General features: G+C 43.8%; 1 protein-coding gene across 1 annotated transcript in view; it reads left to right on the top strand.

The window, feature by feature from the left end:
* The window catches only part of LOC137192195 (titin-like), a 213,923-nt gene that overhangs the window by 104,211 nt on the left and 91,288 nt on the right, over nt 1-18,424 (top strand). Inside the window, exons 95-127 of the mRNA XM_067602711.1 lie at nt 269-395; nt 677-819; nt 3,160-3,283; nt 3,396-3,662; nt 3,999-4,096; nt 4,252-4,420; nt 5,034-5,303; nt 5,395-5,661; nt 5,756-6,034; nt 7,151-7,559; nt 7,647-7,771; nt 7,860-8,126; nt 8,224-8,493; nt 8,602-8,901; nt 9,005-9,307; nt 9,431-9,618; nt 9,801-9,915; nt 10,085-10,372; nt 10,568-10,719; nt 11,500-11,647; nt 11,806-11,983; nt 12,096-12,217; nt 12,779-13,066; nt 13,694-13,990; nt 14,086-14,272; nt 14,398-14,513; nt 14,626-14,925; nt 15,218-15,517; nt 16,311-16,416; nt 16,588-16,784; nt 17,014-17,322; nt 17,420-17,698; nt 17,946-18,245. Coding sequence (XP_067458812.1) covers nt 269-395; nt 677-819; nt 3,160-3,283; nt 3,396-3,662; nt 3,999-4,096; nt 4,252-4,420; nt 5,034-5,303; nt 5,395-5,661; nt 5,756-6,034; nt 7,151-7,559; nt 7,647-7,771; nt 7,860-8,126; nt 8,224-8,493; nt 8,602-8,901; nt 9,005-9,307; nt 9,431-9,618; nt 9,801-9,915; nt 10,085-10,372; nt 10,568-10,719; nt 11,500-11,647; nt 11,806-11,983; nt 12,096-12,217; nt 12,779-13,066; nt 13,694-13,990; nt 14,086-14,272; nt 14,398-14,513; nt 14,626-14,925; nt 15,218-15,517; nt 16,311-16,416; nt 16,588-16,784; nt 17,014-17,322; nt 17,420-17,698; nt 17,946-18,245 — 7,288 coding nt within the window. The remainder of the gene's footprint in view (nt 1-268; nt 396-676; nt 820-3,159; nt 3,284-3,395; nt 3,663-3,998; nt 4,097-4,251; nt 4,421-5,033; nt 5,304-5,394; nt 5,662-5,755; nt 6,035-7,150; nt 7,560-7,646; nt 7,772-7,859; nt 8,127-8,223; nt 8,494-8,601; nt 8,902-9,004; nt 9,308-9,430; nt 9,619-9,800; nt 9,916-10,084; nt 10,373-10,567; nt 10,720-11,499; nt 11,648-11,805; nt 11,984-12,095; nt 12,218-12,778; nt 13,067-13,693; nt 13,991-14,085; nt 14,273-14,397; nt 14,514-14,625; nt 14,926-15,217; nt 15,518-16,310; nt 16,417-16,587; nt 16,785-17,013; nt 17,323-17,419; nt 17,699-17,945; nt 18,246-18,424) is intronic.

The raw sequence follows: 18,424 nt of genomic DNA, 5'->3' as shown, positions 1-18,424 counted from the left end.
CTTCTCTCTCTGAACGTCTGCTGACAGCTCAGCACAGAGTTTTTACTCCTCGTCCTGAAATAATGCGTCACTGTGAGAATGTTTGACATCAGGAGTGACGTCCTGCTCTGAGAGGTTTGATATTTACGGCTCCTGAATCCAAAAAGGAGGAAATGTGTGTTTTATTTTAGTTGACAGGGATTTCATTGGGTCCTTTAAGCTTCACAGCAGGAGATAAGAAGATGAGATGAAGTTTGGAGTTGAGTCTGAATGTTTGTTTTGCCGTCAGGATGTTGAGATGAAGGAGGAAGGAACCAAACACATGCTGATCCTGTATAACGTCCGCATGGACATGGCCGGAGGCGTCGATTTCTCAGCGGCCAACGCCAAATCCAACGCTCAGCTCCGAGTGAAAGGTGAGAGCGTTTCCATGGTTACAGCTCATGTCATGTTTGTTGTTCTTCATCTTCATCATGTACTCTAATATTGTAGTCAGTGTTAGTCTGTCCTGTTAGCTGCAGCAGAGTGTGGTGTGTGTCTGTGAGAGTCCTCAGCCAATCAGGTCAGGCGGTTATTTTGGACGCCTCAGACTTTATCTGAAGTGTGAGGCTGCTCTCTGATTGGAGGAACAGTAGCGTGACTCTCAGGCCGGCTCACTGTAGCTGAAGTCTGGAGTAAAACATGTCGTGTCTTTCAGCTCGCTCCATCAGCCTCCTGCAGCCTCTGAAGGACGTGACGGTGACGGCCGGAGAGACGGCGACCTTCGAGTGCCAGCTGTCGTACGAAGGCATCGAGGTGGAGTGGTTCCTCGGAGGACAGAAGATGGAAGCCAGCGACAGGGTGAGTCAACGCAGCTGCAAACGTCACGGAAAAACTCTCAAATCTTTGTTATCGCGTCCTAAATATCAACAAACGCGACAATCTCATTAATGTTGGAAACTGAATAAAACTGGTTGTTTAAAAAATGTAATTTTAGGTTCAAATGGAGGTTTTCCTGCATATTTAAAGGATTCAATTACAATGACTAATTCTAATTTTTACAGTATTTAATTTGGCAAAAACTGAAAATAAAAAAATAACAATAATTTATAACTAAAACTCACAGAAAGAGGCAGAATCGTGAAATAACTTCTTCCTCAGTTCTGTTCTTTTTAAACTGTAAATTTGAATATTTCAGGATTTATTTTTTATTTTGACAAGTTTAATTTATTGAATGTATTTATAACAGAGACCAAATATAAAATACATTAATCTCAAAGAGAAAAGAAGCTTTGTACCAGATTTAGCTTGTAGCAGAACAGAAACAATAAAATCATCATCATCATCATCATCATCATCTTCACAGCCTGTTAACATCCACCAGAGAACATCTGGACGTCTCTGCAGGTTTTCAGATTCTTTAATAGATTTAAAAGAAAAAGCAGATTGAACACAGAACATCATCTCTGTTATTGACTCATCAGTATTCAGCTAGTTTAACCTCCTGCTCAGCATCTCTCTGCCCAAAACACAGAAACATAACTGTCACTGTTCACGAGTCTGTTTTTATTTGAAAGGCAAGAGAACAGTAACAGTCGTTCAGGTGCGACGCTGCCGTTCCACAAGTTTAAGACTTTTCCAGAATTAAATATGATTTTTCTTTATTTTAAGATGCTGGTTCTCATTTCAGTTGCATGTTCATGGATCTAATTTCACAGTTTTAAATCAAGTTAGAAGCAAAAGATAAAACAATAACTTATTCTGATTTTTCCAGTTTTACATCCAAAAATATAAAAAACTAATTATCAAGTTAAATGTAATGAACTTGTTTAAAGCATCAGGTGTCGTTTTGGTGATTGTTGTGCAGCTTTAGGAAAGAGAAGAAGAACAGCTGTAAAGACGTTTAACCTTTTCTACAGCGCTGCTGCTAAAAATAACCAGAGATAGCGAAGCTGACGCCGTTATCTGACACAGACTGAAACCACCTTATAAGTACATCAGCAGCCTCCAGAAAACACAGTTAAAAATACACAAACTGATTATTTCACCTTTACAATAAACCTCAGATCTCTAGAAAATGACTCCTGATTTCTTTTAGAAGCAGAAAAATCAGTTCTGTAGTTGATTAAAGTTTAGATTTTGATTTCTGTGGTGAAAGAAAAAGAAGTGACTGAAAACATCAGCGGTTACCATAGAAACAATAAAGAAATGTGTTGCTTTCTCTACAAAACTTCTTTAATTTCGTTCTCTGATTCCTAAAATCAAGTGAAAACATTCTGCCTGCGTAGTTTAAATCATTGATTAATAAGACAACAAAACTTGAAAATAATAATAATAATAATAATAATAATAATAATAATTGTTTGTGGCTCCAGTTTGATGATTTTCTTCTTTTCTCTGTTTTATATTAATTATGAATTGAATCAATATTACATCATACTGTAAAGTCTCATTATTTTAACATTCAACAAGCTGATTATTCAAAATTATAGTATTGATCAAATTTACATTATATTTGACATATTTGGTTAAATCAGCTGGTTTAGTGAATAATGTGGACGTTTCCTCGGACAGTGTTTCCCTGTTGAGCTGCAGGTGGAAGTATAGTAACAAAAAGAGGAACTTTGGCACTAAAAAGACTGTAACGTTGAAAGATATCTACTTGATTTGACTCATTTGGACGCTGAAGCTTCATATTAGCTTCAGACTGTGGATTTTGTCCTCCATCACTTCCATTGTAAGGTCATTATGAAGGGATCTTCTAATGGTCAGTATGAACAGGAGGAATGATTACAGCAAGAAACACACTGACTGATGGTTTAAAGGACCAGTGTGTAGGATTTAGTGGCATCTAGTGGTAAGAGAACCTACAGGAGCCATGAGAGGTCCTCTCTAGAGCCAGTGTTTGGTTTGTCCAATCTGGGCTACTGTAGAAACATGGCGGCTCCGTGGAAGAGGACCCGCTCCCTCTGTAGATACAAAGGCTCATTCTAAGGTAGTAAAAACACAACAGTTCTTATTTCAGGTGATTAAACACTGATTAAAGCATACTTATGAATATTATATTTCTACCTACCTACTGGTCCTTCCTTTAACACTGAATGTAACGTATCGTCATGTCATTCTAGACAGATATCTGTGATCAGGTCACATGACCTCCTCTGACGATTTTGGGTTTTGTGTTGTTTTTTGTCTCTGCAGGTGAAGACTCGAGTGGCGGGCCGAACTCATACTCTGACTATCAGAGACGTGAAGCTGTCGGAAGCCGGCGAGGTCAAACTGACCGCCAAAGACTTCGAGACTCAGGCTCAGCTCACCGTCAGGGGTGAGACACTGACACTCGTTCTGCGTCTGGTCAGCTCGACACTCTGAATAGGAGCTTCTGGTATATTTCCTGGTCTGTCTGTACTCAGTATTTGCTTTTTGGGTCCGTTCAGAGCCGCCGGTGGAGTTCACGAAGCCTCTGGAGGACCAGACAGTGGAGGAAGAAGCCACCGCCACGCTGGAGTGTGAAGTTTCCAGAGAGGGTGCAGAGGTACGATGGTTCAGAGAAGGAAAAGAGATCCACAAGTCCAAGAAGTACGACATGATTGTTGACGGCCGCAAGAGAGCGCTAATCATCCACGCCTGCAGTCCGGACGACGCCAAGATGTACACGTGTGACGCCAAGGAGTTCAAAACTTCCTGCTTCCTGGAGGTCACACGTAAGGATGAAACCTTTTTACTGTTTTATTCAAGTTTTGTTTGTAAGAGTTACAAATTAAAATGGACATTAAAATTAAAGTGTTTCATCTGTAACTGAAAAATAGAATCCGTTTGTTTTGATGCTTTGATTTGAGTCGAATGCATTGATCTGAAAAGTTGTGTTCGCTTCAAAGCGGTAAATATCATGTTCAGATAAAACTAATACGGACTGCTGTCGCTTGTGTTTGATGTGTTTTTGTCCCTCTTCAGCTTCCATAGAAGTATCTTATTGTTATTACTATTATAACTTAAAAAGCTAGCAGCGTGTTATAACAGAGTCGTCTTTGTGTTTTCAGCTCCTCATGTGGAGTTTACGAAGCCTTTGCAGGACGTGGAGGTCAAAGAGAAGGAATCTGCCAAGTTTGAATGTGAAGTGTCACGTGAGTCTGCCAAGGTGAGACCGAAAGATACTGAACAGTGAAATGTGTCAAAGTTTGTTGTTGTTCTGAGGTGTGGTTTAAAACAGGCGGGTCAATCTGGTAACGATCAACCAGATGGTCAGTTGACGGTCAAAGAGATTGACCTCCATGTCTGGATGTGGTCCTGCAGGTTCGCTGGTTCAAGGACGGCAGTGAGATCAGGAAAGGAAAGAAGTACGAGATCATTGCTAAGGGAGTCCAGAGAATCCTCATCGTCCACAAGTCGGTGTTTGACGATGAGGCTGAGTACGAATGTGACGCCAGGACGTCCAAGACCTCCGGCATGCTGACGGTCATCGGTGAGGCTTGTTGTTTTTCTGCTGCTATCAGAGAACATGTTTGTTACCACCAGCTGATGTTTAACCAAAATATTGGATTTGAACCTGTGATGTTGCATTCACATTCTTCCGTTTTACTTGAATTATTTGTGTAAGGTGTTTCCCATATTTTTGGGAATTTCCTCAAATTTCTTTGTTTTATCCAAACTTTCAGTGTCTGCATGAATATCTTTGTTGGGTTTTACCAACATTTGGGAGCTTCATGAATACTCGCATTTTTTGGAATTTGTTAAGGCTACACTGACAAAGTTTAATATTTTAGTTATAAAAACACTCACATTTAACCCCAAACCCTAAAAACGAGACGTTTGCAGATTTTCCACAGTTTTAAAATGGTGGTGGATGCACTGATGCATCACCAGACCCCATCAACTTTCCTCTAGCACATTCAATTTTTTTTTTGGTTAAAATTTTGGGATTTTTATCCAAAGCTATTGCTGTTTAGCTCTTTGAATGTTTTTGTTGTATCTCACAATAATTTGGAGGTTTTTACCAACAGTAGATAGGCCTGAGTTTTACTAGTCCCTGCCCACATTAACCTCCATTGTTGCTGCGGCTGTGTGATTCTTCACAGAGGAGGCTGCCAGGTTCACCAAGAACCTGTCCAACGTGGAGGGCACAGAAACAGACAGCGTGAAGATGATCTGCGAGGTGTCGAAGGCCAGCGCCGACGTCACCTGGTATCGAGGAGACGAGGAGCTGCCGGAGGGCGGCCGCTACGAGCAGATCATGGACGGACGCAAGAGGATCCTGATCATCCAGGACCTGAGGATGGAGGACGGCGGAGAGTACAACTGCAGGCTGAGTCCCACCATCAAGACGTCCGCTACGCTGAAACTCAAGGGTACAAACACATCATCATAAGTGCTCAACAGAGGAAAATGAAGCATCCGCAGAATCTTCATTCGTTCTCTTTTTCTTCTTCCTCTTACCAGAACTGGCGGCTGAGTTCATCGCCAGGCCGCAGAACCAGGAGGTGGTGGAGGGTGAGAAGGCCGAGTTCACCTGCTCCGTCTCCAAGGAAACCTACGAGGTGAAATGGTTCAGAGGTGACAAGGAGGTGGAATCCGGGGACAAGTACACTATTGTCAGTGAAGGAAAGAGAAGAGCTCTTATTGTGAAAAATTGTGTGCTGAAGGATGAGGGAGGCTACGTTGCCCACATCGGCAGCGTTACAGCCTCAGCCGATCTGTATGTGATTGGTAAGACCCTTGTTTATTCCCCTCATCTTGTTTTAATTAACCCAAATGTCAGAGTGCACATTTGTTTTTGACATGTGTTTGTATTTTATTGCAGAAAAACTGAGGATCATCACACCGATTAAAGACACAGAGGTGAAGGAGGGAAGCGAGATTGACTTCAACTGCGAGACGAACGTGGAGGGAGCGAAGGCCAAGTGGCTGAAGAATGAGGAGACCATATTTGAGAGCAGCAAGTACATGATGGTTCAGAGGGACAACGTCTTCTCCTTGAGGATCAGAGATGCCCAGAAGGCCGACGAGGCCAGCTACACCATCAGCCTGACCAATCACAGAGGAGAGCATGCCAAGAGCACCGCCAGCGCTAAAGTGACAGGTAAATAATGTGAACGCCTCTTCATTTCAGCTCATTCAGTCAGTTGAAGACTAGTGCATGTTCAAAAGTATGTGGCCATCTAGACATTGTAGTAATCTGATGCTACTTCTGGGAAGAGTTTCCACAACATTTTGGAACATGGCTACAGATGTTGGGTGAAAAGTTGCAGCTCACAGTTCATCACGAAGGTGCTGGATGGGGCTGAGGTCAGGGCTCGTTGCAGGCCAGATCTTTATGGAGCTGGCTTTGTGCACAGCGACTGTTGACACAAAGCTTACACTGTTGTGTAAAACGTTGCCGTGTACTGCGGCATTAAGATTTCTCTTTACTGGAACTAAGAGGCCAAAACTGGAGAAATTGACCCAGAAATAAAGTATACTCGAGGATGTGAACAAAATATATCCATAAACTAATCATCCAATCACTTTTTATGATTCGTGTGGCAACAAAGGCCAAGAAATACCTGAGAGTTATACAGCACACAGCTGACTCATCCCTACACTGCAAAAAGTCTACTGAACTTATTTACTTCTTTATTCAAACCAGACATGAATCATACACATTTCTGGCAAGAAGACTCAGAATTTGTCATTAAAAAAGTGAATTCTTCAAAGTGAAAAAAAAATTGCAAATAATTTATGTATTTGCAGTTTTGTAGATTAGTGAGTACAGTGGTCTTATGTCTTGAAACAAATAAAATAAGGGTAATGTGGAGAAATTGTTTTCCCTATTTCTAATAGAAATTAACTTCTTTCTGGGGTTTTCTCATCCAGTTTCACTTTACTTTTATAATTCTGGTGCTGATTCAGAGGTCTGGAAGCTGCACCGACAGTGATTAGAAACCAGCTAACATGAACAAGATGTCACACTGAAGAATGAAGTGAAAATACAGTCTTAATTAGTCTTTTGTAAGTTGTTTCTTAAATATTTTTGGAACAAGTAGAAATACCTTAAAAATGTTGAATCATTCCGGCTCATTGGCGGACACTTGTCTCGTTTTAAATGAAGGGTCAGTATGGAACCAAACAACTTCAGATTTTATGTTGAGTACAATCTGCCATAAAAAAAAATTAAAAAAACATGTATTCACTCTATTTCCTCCATGTGACTCCACAGAGGAGAAGCTGAAGTTCCTGGAGCCCATTGAGGACATTGAGACTCAGGAGAAGAAGACCATCAGCTTCATGTGCAAGGTGAACCGGCCCGAGGTGACAGTGAAGTGGATGAAGGCCGGCCAGGAGGTGACACTCAGCAAACGCATCGTCTACAGAGCCGACGGCCTCAAACACACCCTGACCATCAAGGACTGTGTGATGGACGATGAGGGCGAGTACACCGCTGTGGTCGGTGATGACAAGTGTGCGGCTGAGCTGATCATCAGCGAGGCGCCGACAGACTTCACCACACATCTCAAAGATCAGACCATCACTGAGTTTGAGGACGCCGAGTTCACCTGCAAGCTGTCCAAGGAGAAAGCTACCGTCAAGTGGTACAGGAATGGACGAGAGATCAGAGAAGGACCGAGGTAACAACTGGACTTAAAGTCATACATCACTTACCCACAACAATCTTAGAGCATTTTAAAAACGGTTCTGGTTTTATGTTTTTGCAGATATCACATGGAAAAAGAAGGCAAGACATGCAGACTAATCATCAAGGTGTGCAGACCTGATGATGAATGTGAATACGCCTGTGGTGTGGAAGAAAGGAGGACCAGAGCAAGACTTTTTGTTGAAGGTAAATACTTAATTTGTCTTCTTCATTTTCACAGAGTAAATATTTCTCTTTTCAACCCTCACAAGCAATGTGTTTTTCTGTCCTCCAGAGACCCCAGTGGAGATCGTCAGACCTCCACAGGATGTGTTTGAACCTCCAGGCTCGGACATTGTGTTCGAGGTGGAGCTCAACAAGGATAGAGTGGAAGTTAAGTGGATGAGGAACAACATGATAATTGTCCAGGGAGACAAATACCAGATGATCAGTGAGGGTAAAGTCCACAGACTGCAGGTCTGTGAGATAAGACCTCGAGACCAAGGAGAGTACAGGATTGTGGCCAAAGACAAGGACGCCAGAGCCAAGCTTGAGCTGGCAGGTGAGTCACCACAGCACTACAAATTTACCCTGAGATCATTCAAGAAGAAAAGTGAACTCCCGAATCACTGAGACCATTGATTTTATCTCCTCTGCAGCTGTTCCAAAGATCAAAACCACCGACCAGAACTTGGTGACAGACGCTGGCAAGCCCTTCGTCATGACCGTACCATACGACGCCTACCCTCGCGCAGACGCTGAGTGGTTCTTTGTGGGCGCCAGTCTGCCCGTCCAGAACATTGACACCTCCCACGATAAGACAGAGTACCGTCTGAAGAGCCCCAGCAAGGAGGACCAAGGTAGATACAAGGTGGTTATCAAGAACAAGCATGGAGAAGGAGAAGCATTCATCAACCTGGATGTGATTGGTGAGTCAAGGGATTAAATTAATCTGACTGGGTGTTTGGATTAGTTTTATAACAGCATACTGAATTTTATATCTCAAAGTTCCTAAGTTTCATGTTGATGGTTGCTAGATGTCCCCGGACCTGTCAAGAACCTGAGAGTGGTCGACACAGCTGACGGTGAGGTCAGTTTGGCCTGGGAGGAGCCAGAGAGTGATGGTGGAAGCAAGATCGTTGCGTACGTGGTGGAGAGACGAGATGTGAAGCGTAAGACCTGGACGCTGGCTACAGACCGTGCTGACATTCCAGAGTACTGTGTCAGTGGTCTCCGAAAAGATTCCAAGTATCTGTTCAGAGTCTGCGCCCGTAACCGAGTCGGCAGTGGCCCTGTCGTTTCCACCGAGGATGCTGTCCAGGCAAAGAACAAGTTTGGTAAGCAGTGCCTAAAAGTCCTTAAGTACATCTACAACACCTTTGACACTGACACACTTAAATCCAAATCAAAACCATTTATGTGGGTGTTTTCCTGTGCCAGACGTGCCCGATGCTCCGGAGAACGTTGCAGTAGGTGTGGTGAACAGGTTTGGTGCCACTGTCCACTGGGAGCCTCCTAAGTTCGACGGCGGCTCCGAGATTACCAACTATGTGATCGAGCTCCGCGACAGAACCGCTGTGAAGTGGGAGGCGGCCATGGTCTGTGGCGCCAGCGACCGCTCAGCCACTCTGAATGATGTGGTGGAGAACAAGGAGTACATCTTCAGAGTTCGAGCCGAGAACAAAGCTGGCGTCGGCAGGCCCAGCGCTGCCACCAACCCTGTCAAGATCATGGATCCCATTGGTGAGTTAAAAGCAGTGGTTTGAAATTTTGGCTCTGCTCATTGTTTGTTCTGACACCAAAAAATAAAAAGTATCAAACAGAAATTAAATTTATTTAACTGGAACTTTTGTGTTGTGGCTGCAGAGAGGCCAAGCCCACCTCTGAACCTGAACTTCAGTGACCAAACCAAAGAGGCAGTCACACTCACCTGGGAGACACCCACCAGCAACGGCGGCAGCATGATCACCGGCTACATCATCGAGAAGTGCGATGATGGCACTGACAAATGGCTTCGCTGCAACGCTAGACTGTGCCCAGACCTCTCCTACCGGGTACAGAGCTCACCCAATAGTCCTGCCTTTTAATTGTCATTGTCTATACGTGACAAAAATAGTTTGTTGGCAATTAAATTTATCATCCACTTAACAGATTTCCTCCACTATCAACTGATCTTTGATGTTTATCTGTTGTTGTTCACTGTTTGATATCTGACTGTTGCTGTTGTTTTGTGCAGGTGTCCGGTCTGAAACATGGTCAGAAGTACCTCTACAGAGTTTGTGCTGAGAATGCAGCCGGTGTCTCCGATCCAGCTGAGCAACTCGGACCGCTGCTTGCTGATGACCCTCATGGTACAGTTGAACCAAAGAGATCAGGACATCTTTCTTTCATTTGTTATTCTTTTCCCTTTCTTTCTTTATTTGCACTGATTGCACTGATTAAGTCCACTACATGGCAGTATAACTTCTTGACCAACTACCTTACGACAATGAAACCATTAATGTTTTTCTCTCTTGGCAGTCGGTCCAACCTTTGACCTGAGTGCCTTCAGGAACGGCCTGGAGGTGATCGTCCCTCACCCTCTCACCATCAGAGTCCCCATCACTGGATACCCAACCCCCATCCCCAAGTGGACCTTCAGTGAGAAGGAGCTGACCACTGCGGATGAGCGTGTCTCCATGGTGACGAAGCCCACATACACAGAGCTGACGGTCACACCGAGTGTCCGTCCGGACAAAGGCACCTACACCCTTCAGCTGGAGAATGATGTGTCCTCCGTCTCCGGAGAGATTGAGGTCAACGTTATCGGTAACAATATCTCTTTGATTTAAATATACATTTCATAATAATATGTAATAATTTCATGAAAAGTTGACTTATTTTGGTCCAAACAAATGGAAGATTCTTTTTCATCTACTTTTCATTAACTTTCCTTTCTTACACCCCGTCTCCCCTATTCTTGTTCGTGTACAAAGATGTGTAATTTCATGTTTGTTTTCCCAGCATGCCCCAGTGCTCCTAAGGACTTCAAGGTGGCTGAGGTGACCCGACACCATGTCCACCTGATGTGGGAGGCTCCTGAGCATGATGGAGGAAGTCCAGTCACCCACTACCAGATCGAGAAGAGAGAAGTGTCTCGCAAGACCTGGGCCAAGGTACGTCTGAGTGTTTACCTTTAGTGCTGTCAAAGAAGCAACATGATCGATCCTTCATAGCTTCAGCAGCTGTGTCTTTTGAATGCAGGGCTTGTAAAAGACTTTGAACATGTACCTGTTCAGAGTCTGAGACTAAAACTGAAGTCAAAGTGAAGTTTAGTGGTGCAGCTAATACATACAAAGTCAAAGCAAAAATGCAGTTAAACATGAATTTGCTTGCAAAAGCCAATCAGTGTTGGGCTTCCATATTTTCACAGGTGATGACATATTTATTGTTTATTGAGACATACTATAGCAAAGAAAGAGGGCCTGGAGGAAAATTAGCAAAACTACTGAAAACTGATAAAACTCTGGAGGCACAAAGTACCAGTAAGTACGGTGACTTTGGTCATTGTTAATGGCAGAGATAAATGCTGCTAAGGTGTGTTGTAGTTATGGACATAACCCATACATACAATATAAACTCTGCAGCTGCCAAATTTGCACAAATAAATTCAGCAAACATTATCTTTTCATTGTCTGAACACACTTTTACAGCCTTGTATGCACCTTTCCTACCAAAAACAAAACAAACAAACAGTAGAAGCTGTGACATTTCTTGTGACTTTTACTTTTACAGTTTACTTTGAAGTGGGGATCAAATAACTTTAAAGTCACAGAAACTGAGGTCCAGAGTGGATCAAAAGGCAGTGATTAATGCAGCGCTGATGAAAATGAGTGGAACTCCCTCTGTTGTAGCTCCTGTGCTCATATGTTGTGGTGACTTTTATTTTTGTCCAGGTGGCCACCCGCGTCATGGACCTGGAGCACACAGTCACGGACGTGATAGAAGGAAAGGAGTATCTGTTCAGTGTCACCGCCTGCAACAAGTGTGGACCCGGAGAGCCAGCCTACATCGACGAGCCCGTCAATGTCTCCTCTCCTGCCAGTGAGTATTTAGTCTGCTAATGTGAAATTAAAGCAACTCTACTCTCACATCACCTCCCTGTGTCAAAAAATAGGTGCAGCTCAAAACCTTGTTCTGTTTTAGATGTGATTAGATATGAAGATTTCGACAAATATCCACAATTTTTCTCTCCTCTTCAGCTGTACCTGATCCTCCTGAGAACCTGAAGTGGCGTGATAAGAGCGGCAAGACCATCTTCTTGTCCTGGGAGCCTCCAAAGTACGATGGTGGTGCCCCGGTCAAAGGCTACGTGGTGGACAAGTGTCAGCGTGGTACCGACAAGTGGGAACCCTGTTGTGACCCTGTTCCTGAGCTGAAGTACGACAAAATCTGAGGAGCCATTCACGAACAATTTTCTCGGGCCCGTTTGTAATTTATGTCCTGTTCTGTATTTTTGACAGTTGTATATGATATTTCTTTGTGCTTATAGGTTCCAGGTGACGGGCCTGATCGAGGGCCAGTGGTACGCCTACAGAGTCAGAGCTGTCAACAAGCTGGGAGCTAGTCGACCCTGCAGGGCCACTGATGAGATCCAAGCTGTCGACCCTAAAGGTAGATTACAAGAAAAACTGAAAGAAATGTTGAAATTCTGACATAATTTACGACTCAAAAAGGCAATGTTGGAATTGGAATTACATATGAAATATTATTGAAAATGTAAAAAGTTTTTTGATAGTATTTAATAGTACAAATCCAGACCTGATCTCTGTGGACTACAGCCTGATTTCTGAACATATCATCATACTCAAACTTCACTGGTTTTTTAGGAAGAGGCAATGTAGCAATGGGAAGTTATGGGAAATAACTGTACTTTCACTCAATGTAAGAGAAAAAATAAAAACCTGTTTCACATTCAGATTCTTCAGACCTATTCATCAATAATGTCAGATAATGATGTCACTATATAGACAAATATTTCTCAGTTGTACGAGAATGAATAACCTTTTTATGAGTAATAACTGCTGACTAAGATAATGGGATCAGAATTGGACAGGATTTGCAAAATCAAAAGTCATTGGGTCAGGATTGGGGATGGGGAAAACAGGAAAAAAATATAAATAAAGGAATTTCACCACAAAAGAATAAAACTGACTTTCTTTAATATTCAAACAGAGCCTCCAGAGATCCAGCTGGACGTGAAGCTGCTGGCTGGTCTGACCCACAGGGCAGGGACCAAGATCGAGCTCCCCGCCGAGGTCAAAGGAAAACCCGAACCCCGGGTGAAGTGGACCAAGGCTGATCTGGTCCTGAGGGCTGACGACCGCATCAACATCGACACACAGCCGGGACACTCCAAGCTTTCCATTGGCAACACCACCAGAGGAGACACTGCCACCTACATCATCGAGGCAGTCAACACCTGCGGACGTGCCACCGCTACAATTGATGTCAACATCCTAGGTACAGAGGCTGTCTTTTATCTAGAAAACGTACACCTAACCTGCTGTCTTATCCTTAGCCAAACAGTTAATCACCCCGCAAATGACCCAGTGGACTTCTTTTTGTTTTTTTAGCATTATGCTTGTTCTTTTCAGATTTCATATGAAGATTTTTAGAGTTGTACACTGAAGGTTTTGCTCTGGTCTTCAGAGGAATTATTGGATGGTTTAGGCAGCAAAGTGTAGCTTCCAATTTCAAGTTAGGTGTTAGCATGTAAGAAAGACGTCTCAGTTCATAAATGGAAACAAATTTTCAGAGATTAGGTAATGTGCAAATAGTGCAAAGTCTGAGCAAAAATGTGTAGGCTGATTATATCTTGGCCATATTGAGGTGAATGCCTCTGTCTCTTTAAATTCTAGATATATTCTAGACATTTTTAGACCTTGAAAATCAAGAACATAAACTATGGCCTTTTAAGACTTGTTAAGGATTCCAGAAACCATATTATGATGTAATTCTCCAAAGGGTTGACTGAAGGTTTACATCATCTCAGACCTTTAGCAGGATGAACTTCCAACAAGATGACATGTTGCATGAGACCAACAAAACAGAGACATAATTTTCACATTTTTGTCTCCTCCTCTCCAGATAAACCCGGCCCACCAGCCGCTTTCGACATCTCAGAGATCACCAACGAATCGTGTGTCCTGGATTGGAACCCTCCGCGGGATGACGGCGGCTCGCCAATCACCAACTACATTGTGGAGTGTCGGCAGATGGACAAAGAGGAGTGGGTGAAGCTGTCGGCCACTGTGAAACACACCACGTTCAAGGCCCACAAGCTCACCCCTATGAAGGAGTACGTCTTCAGGGTCAGCGCTGAGAACCAGTATGGCATCGGAGAACCTGCAGAGCACGTGCCAATCATTGCAAAATATTCATTCGGTAAGATTTACACTCAGTCTAATTCAGTCCCTTTTGAAGACTTTATGTAGGAGAAATATAAACATCCAATGAGAATACTTTTCTGCCTGTTTCAGATCCTCCTGGTCCACCAACCAGAGTTACTCCCTCCGACATCGCCAAGGACGCCGTGACGCTGACCTGGTTTGAGCCAGATGAGGACGGTGGTAGTCCCATCACTGGATACTGGATCGAGAAGTTTGATCCGGACAGCGACAAGTGGATCAGATGCAACAAACTGCCAATCAAAGACACGACCTACAGGTTAACAATCAGCTGACACATTACACAAACAATGATGAAAATGCACCAGCCAGTGAGTAGAGAGCTGTTTATTTGTGAGCAAAATGTGTAAATATTTTTCTAACTCTGCTGCTGGGTGGCTGCAGGGTGAAGGGACTCCCCACAAAGAAGAAGTACCGCTTCCGGGTTCTGGCTGAGAATCTGGCTGGACCTGGAAAACCAAGCACAGAGACTGACCCCATCCTCATCAAAGATCCTATTGGTATGTCTCAACGTCAAACAGTCAATTCCTTTGTTGTATCAATAATGAAATTATTAAGAATAAACAGACTTGTGGAATCAAATTATTGTAATAAAACTGCACTCTTCCTCAGATCCTCCATGGGCTCCTGGTAAACCTGTTATCAGGGAAATTGCCAAGACCTCGGCCTTGCTGGCATGGACCAGACCTGAGCATGATGGTGGGGCTAAGATCGAGGGCTACATTATTGAGTTCCAGAAAACCGGAAGTGAGGAGTGGATCCGCATTGCCGAGGACATTCCTCAGACCGAGCACCAGCTGCAGGGCCTGATGGAGAAGCAGGAGTACTCCTTCAGGGTCAAGGCTGTCAACAAGGCGGGCGAGAGCGAACCCAGTGAGCCCAGCGACCCTGTGGTCTGCAAGGAGAGACTCTGTAAGCTTCAATTTAGGTTTCTGAGAGTGTAGTATGCTTTTAGGTCTTGTTACTAGCACCTTGACTTTATCCAGTGGGCCATTGAAAGGGTCTCGTAAGTCTAATTTCATGTTCAAGTAACGTTAAAGTGGACCTGAAAATTGTTGAAACTGGTTTTACACAAACTTGTATTTTCAAAATGTCAGCTTTCATGCTTTATTTTGTATCATCAATTTTACTCATAGTTTTAATAGAGATAAAGAACCAACAGTGCATGACTTCCAACCCATTTTTACCTGTTTCCGTTCGACAGATCCTCCGTCTGCCCCTCAGTGGCTGGAGGTGGCCAACATCACCAAGGTCAGTGCTGACTTGAAGTGGCAGGCTCCCAGCACTGATGGAGGCTCTCCCATCACCAACTACGTGGTGGAGAAGAGGGACGTTAGGCGGAAGGCCTGGCAGACTGTTGACACCACTGTCAAGGAGCTCAAGTACACTGTGACTCCTCTAAATGAAGGATCACTCTACGTGTTCCGCGTCGCTGCTGAGAACGCCGTGGGGATGGGTGAATTCTGCGAGCTGGAGGACGCCGTACTCGCCAAAGACACTTTCAGTAAGTTATGAACAGTTCTTCGTTTTGGTGTTTTCAGCTGCTTCTCAAAACATTCTCAGTGTTGGTTTTTCCTTTTTCCTTCCTTATTTTCCACTCTTAAGTTAAAGCTTCAGCTCTGACTGAGCTGTCTCAACTCTGAATATTTTTGACCCCATCATCCCACATATGTCGACAATTACTGGACATATTTTCTTGACATTTACTGTAAATATCCCTGATCCATTGATTCTTAATGATTTTCGGGACCCCCTGATCTTTCCTGTTGTGCTACCCTTAGGACAAAGTTTCCATTTTTAGCACCATGCCTGGTAATAGCCAAATCATCAGTATGTTAAACACTGCAGCGTATAGGGAATGCTAGTAGGGCTTAAGACTATCAGTATTGGTTTTTAAAGGTCCAGTGTGTAGAATTCAGTTGCATCTAGTGGAATGGACTTTGCAGAAATGGAATAAAATATTCATAAATGTTTTAATCAGTGTATAATCACCTGAAAATAAGAATCGTTGTGTTTTGTTACCTTAGAATAAGCCCTCTATATCTGCATAGGGAGCGGATCCTCTTCCACAGAGGCTGCCATGTTTTCGAGGGTTAGGTGGCCACTGTAGGTTCTCTTACACACTTAGAAGGGGGGGGGGGGGGGTGGTTTCAGTTGGTTGCAATCCGCAACCTCACTGCTAGATGCCAATAAATCCTACAAACTGGACCTTTAAGTCTCTGAGCTGCAAAGAAAAGAAGGTAAAGAAAACTTGTCTGTCTGGTATCAACATTAATGTTTGTTGTTGTTCTCTACAGCAACTCCTGGACCTCCTTACGCCCTGACGGTGGTAGAGGTCACCAAGAGACACGTGGAGCTGAAGTGGGAACCTCCCAAGAGCAACGGTGGAAGACCCATAACCAAGTAAGACAACAAAAATCTGTAAACTACTGTGTAGACTGCTATGAGATGATGTACATAACAAAATATCAAAGGAAGGATATCCTGGGTAAAAAGACCATGAAATTTAGTCACCATGCAGAATTTTGAAATCTGCTCAAATGTTTAAAATTATCATCTCATTTTGCTTCCCAGGTACGTGATTGAGAAGAAGGAGAAGCTGGGAACTCGCTGGTTGAAGTGTTGCAAGACTCCAGACAAACAGACTCAGTTTAAGGTGACGGATGTGGACGAAGGGTCAGAGGTGCAGTTCCAGGTCCGGGCTGAGAACGAAGCTGGAGTCGGAGATCCAAGCGAACCCACTGAGGTCCTCACCATCGAGGATGCAACCAGTAAGAGACCTTCAAATATTTATAGGAAACAAAAATAGTAATTTGTTCTTGTGAATGGAAGTATTATAACTACCAGGTATTTCCTTGACAAAAGAATTTCTGACAGGTTTCTGTTGACTAATCCAGTATCTGCGTTCTGTAGATGAATGCAGATCATGTCAGAAGATAGTTTAAAATCTAGTGCTTCAAACATTTTTAAATCTATAAAAACAACGTTCTCTCTTTCCAGGTGTTCCATCTCCTCCTCTGGAGTTGGCCATTCCTGATGCCAGCAGGGAGCACATTAATGTTACCTGGAAGCCTCCGGCCAAGGACGGTGGCTGCCCGATCACCGGCTACCACGTAGAGGTGGCCGAGGCCCGCCCAGAGCTGAAGTGGCTCAGGGTCAACAACAGACCCATCAAGGAGCTCAAGTTCAAGATTGACGACGGAATCAAACCAGACAAGAAATACGTCATCCGTGTCCGTGCCATCAACTCTGTCGGTGTCAGCGATCCCTCTGAGATCTCCGACAAGGTCTTCACCAAAGATCCTGACTGTAAGCATCGACAGAATTTAATTTGACAATTTAAAGGATGCGCAATCAAAACACTGTCCGTAAACTATAAATAATAATCCCATTCTCTGGTCCCAAGGTGCCCCCACCATGGATTTGGAGACACAGGACGTGGTGGTAGTCGAGGGAGAGAAGCTACACCTGAACATTCCCTACAGGGCCATCCCAACGCCCAAGATGGTATGGCAGAAGGACACAGTGGAGTGCAAGGCTGACGACCGGCTCTCCATGACAGTGGAGATGAACAGCGCCCACCTGGAGCTGCTCAAGTGCACACGTGCCGACGCTGGCAGCTACGCCATCACCTTGGAGAACAGTCTGGGAACCGCCAGCGGGACAGTCAACGTCAAAGTCATCGGTAGGATGTTCTTCATACAGCTGTACTGGAAATGTAAAACATTGCTTTGTTCATATCTTACTGGACTCATGCAGTGCAGTAATGACCAGTTTGGTTTTAGATAATTTGCTGCACTGGGGGAAATCATGATCTCAGTGTTTCTAAAATCCTCTGCTGTTGGCAGTATTTCTGGGTGTATTTCACCACGTAGAGCCACAATGAAGAGCCATCCTCTGTAACATTTGTGCCTCCTCTCTGAACTCTGCAGGACTTCCTGGTCAGTGTAAAGACATCAGCTCCAGTGACGTCACCAAGAACTCCTGTAAGATCAGCTGGGAAGCTCCGGAAGATGATGGTGGTACTCCCATCGTCAGCTATACCCTTGAGCGCCGCGAGGCCTCCAAGAAGACCTACATGCCCGTCTTGTCAGGAGAGGACGTCCTGACCTCCACCGTCAAAGACCTCTACGTCAATTGCGAGTACTACTTCCGGGTCAAAGCCGTCAACAAGGTGGGCGCCGGAGAATATCTGGAGCTGCGTAACCCGGTCATCATTGAGGAAATCAAGCGTAAGTGCCAGGATCAACTTTTTACATCAAAGTCAACTGAATACATGCATAACTGTCTCTGTTTCTGGATAAACCTGCAAGAAAATCTCACAATTCTAACTAATTCCAAACTTTGAAACAAGTTTATTTGATCTGTATTTTTTTAGCCTTTATTTATTCAGGGAAGTTTCACTGAGAGG

Source organism: Thunnus thynnus, chromosome 11 (genome assembly GCF_963924715.1).
Source record: "Thunnus thynnus chromosome 11, fThuThy2.1, whole genome shotgun sequence".
Lineage (NCBI taxonomy): Eukaryota > Metazoa > Chordata > Actinopteri > Scombriformes > Scombridae > Thunnus > Thunnus thynnus.
This window is presented reverse-complemented; position numbering and strand designations above follow the sequence as displayed.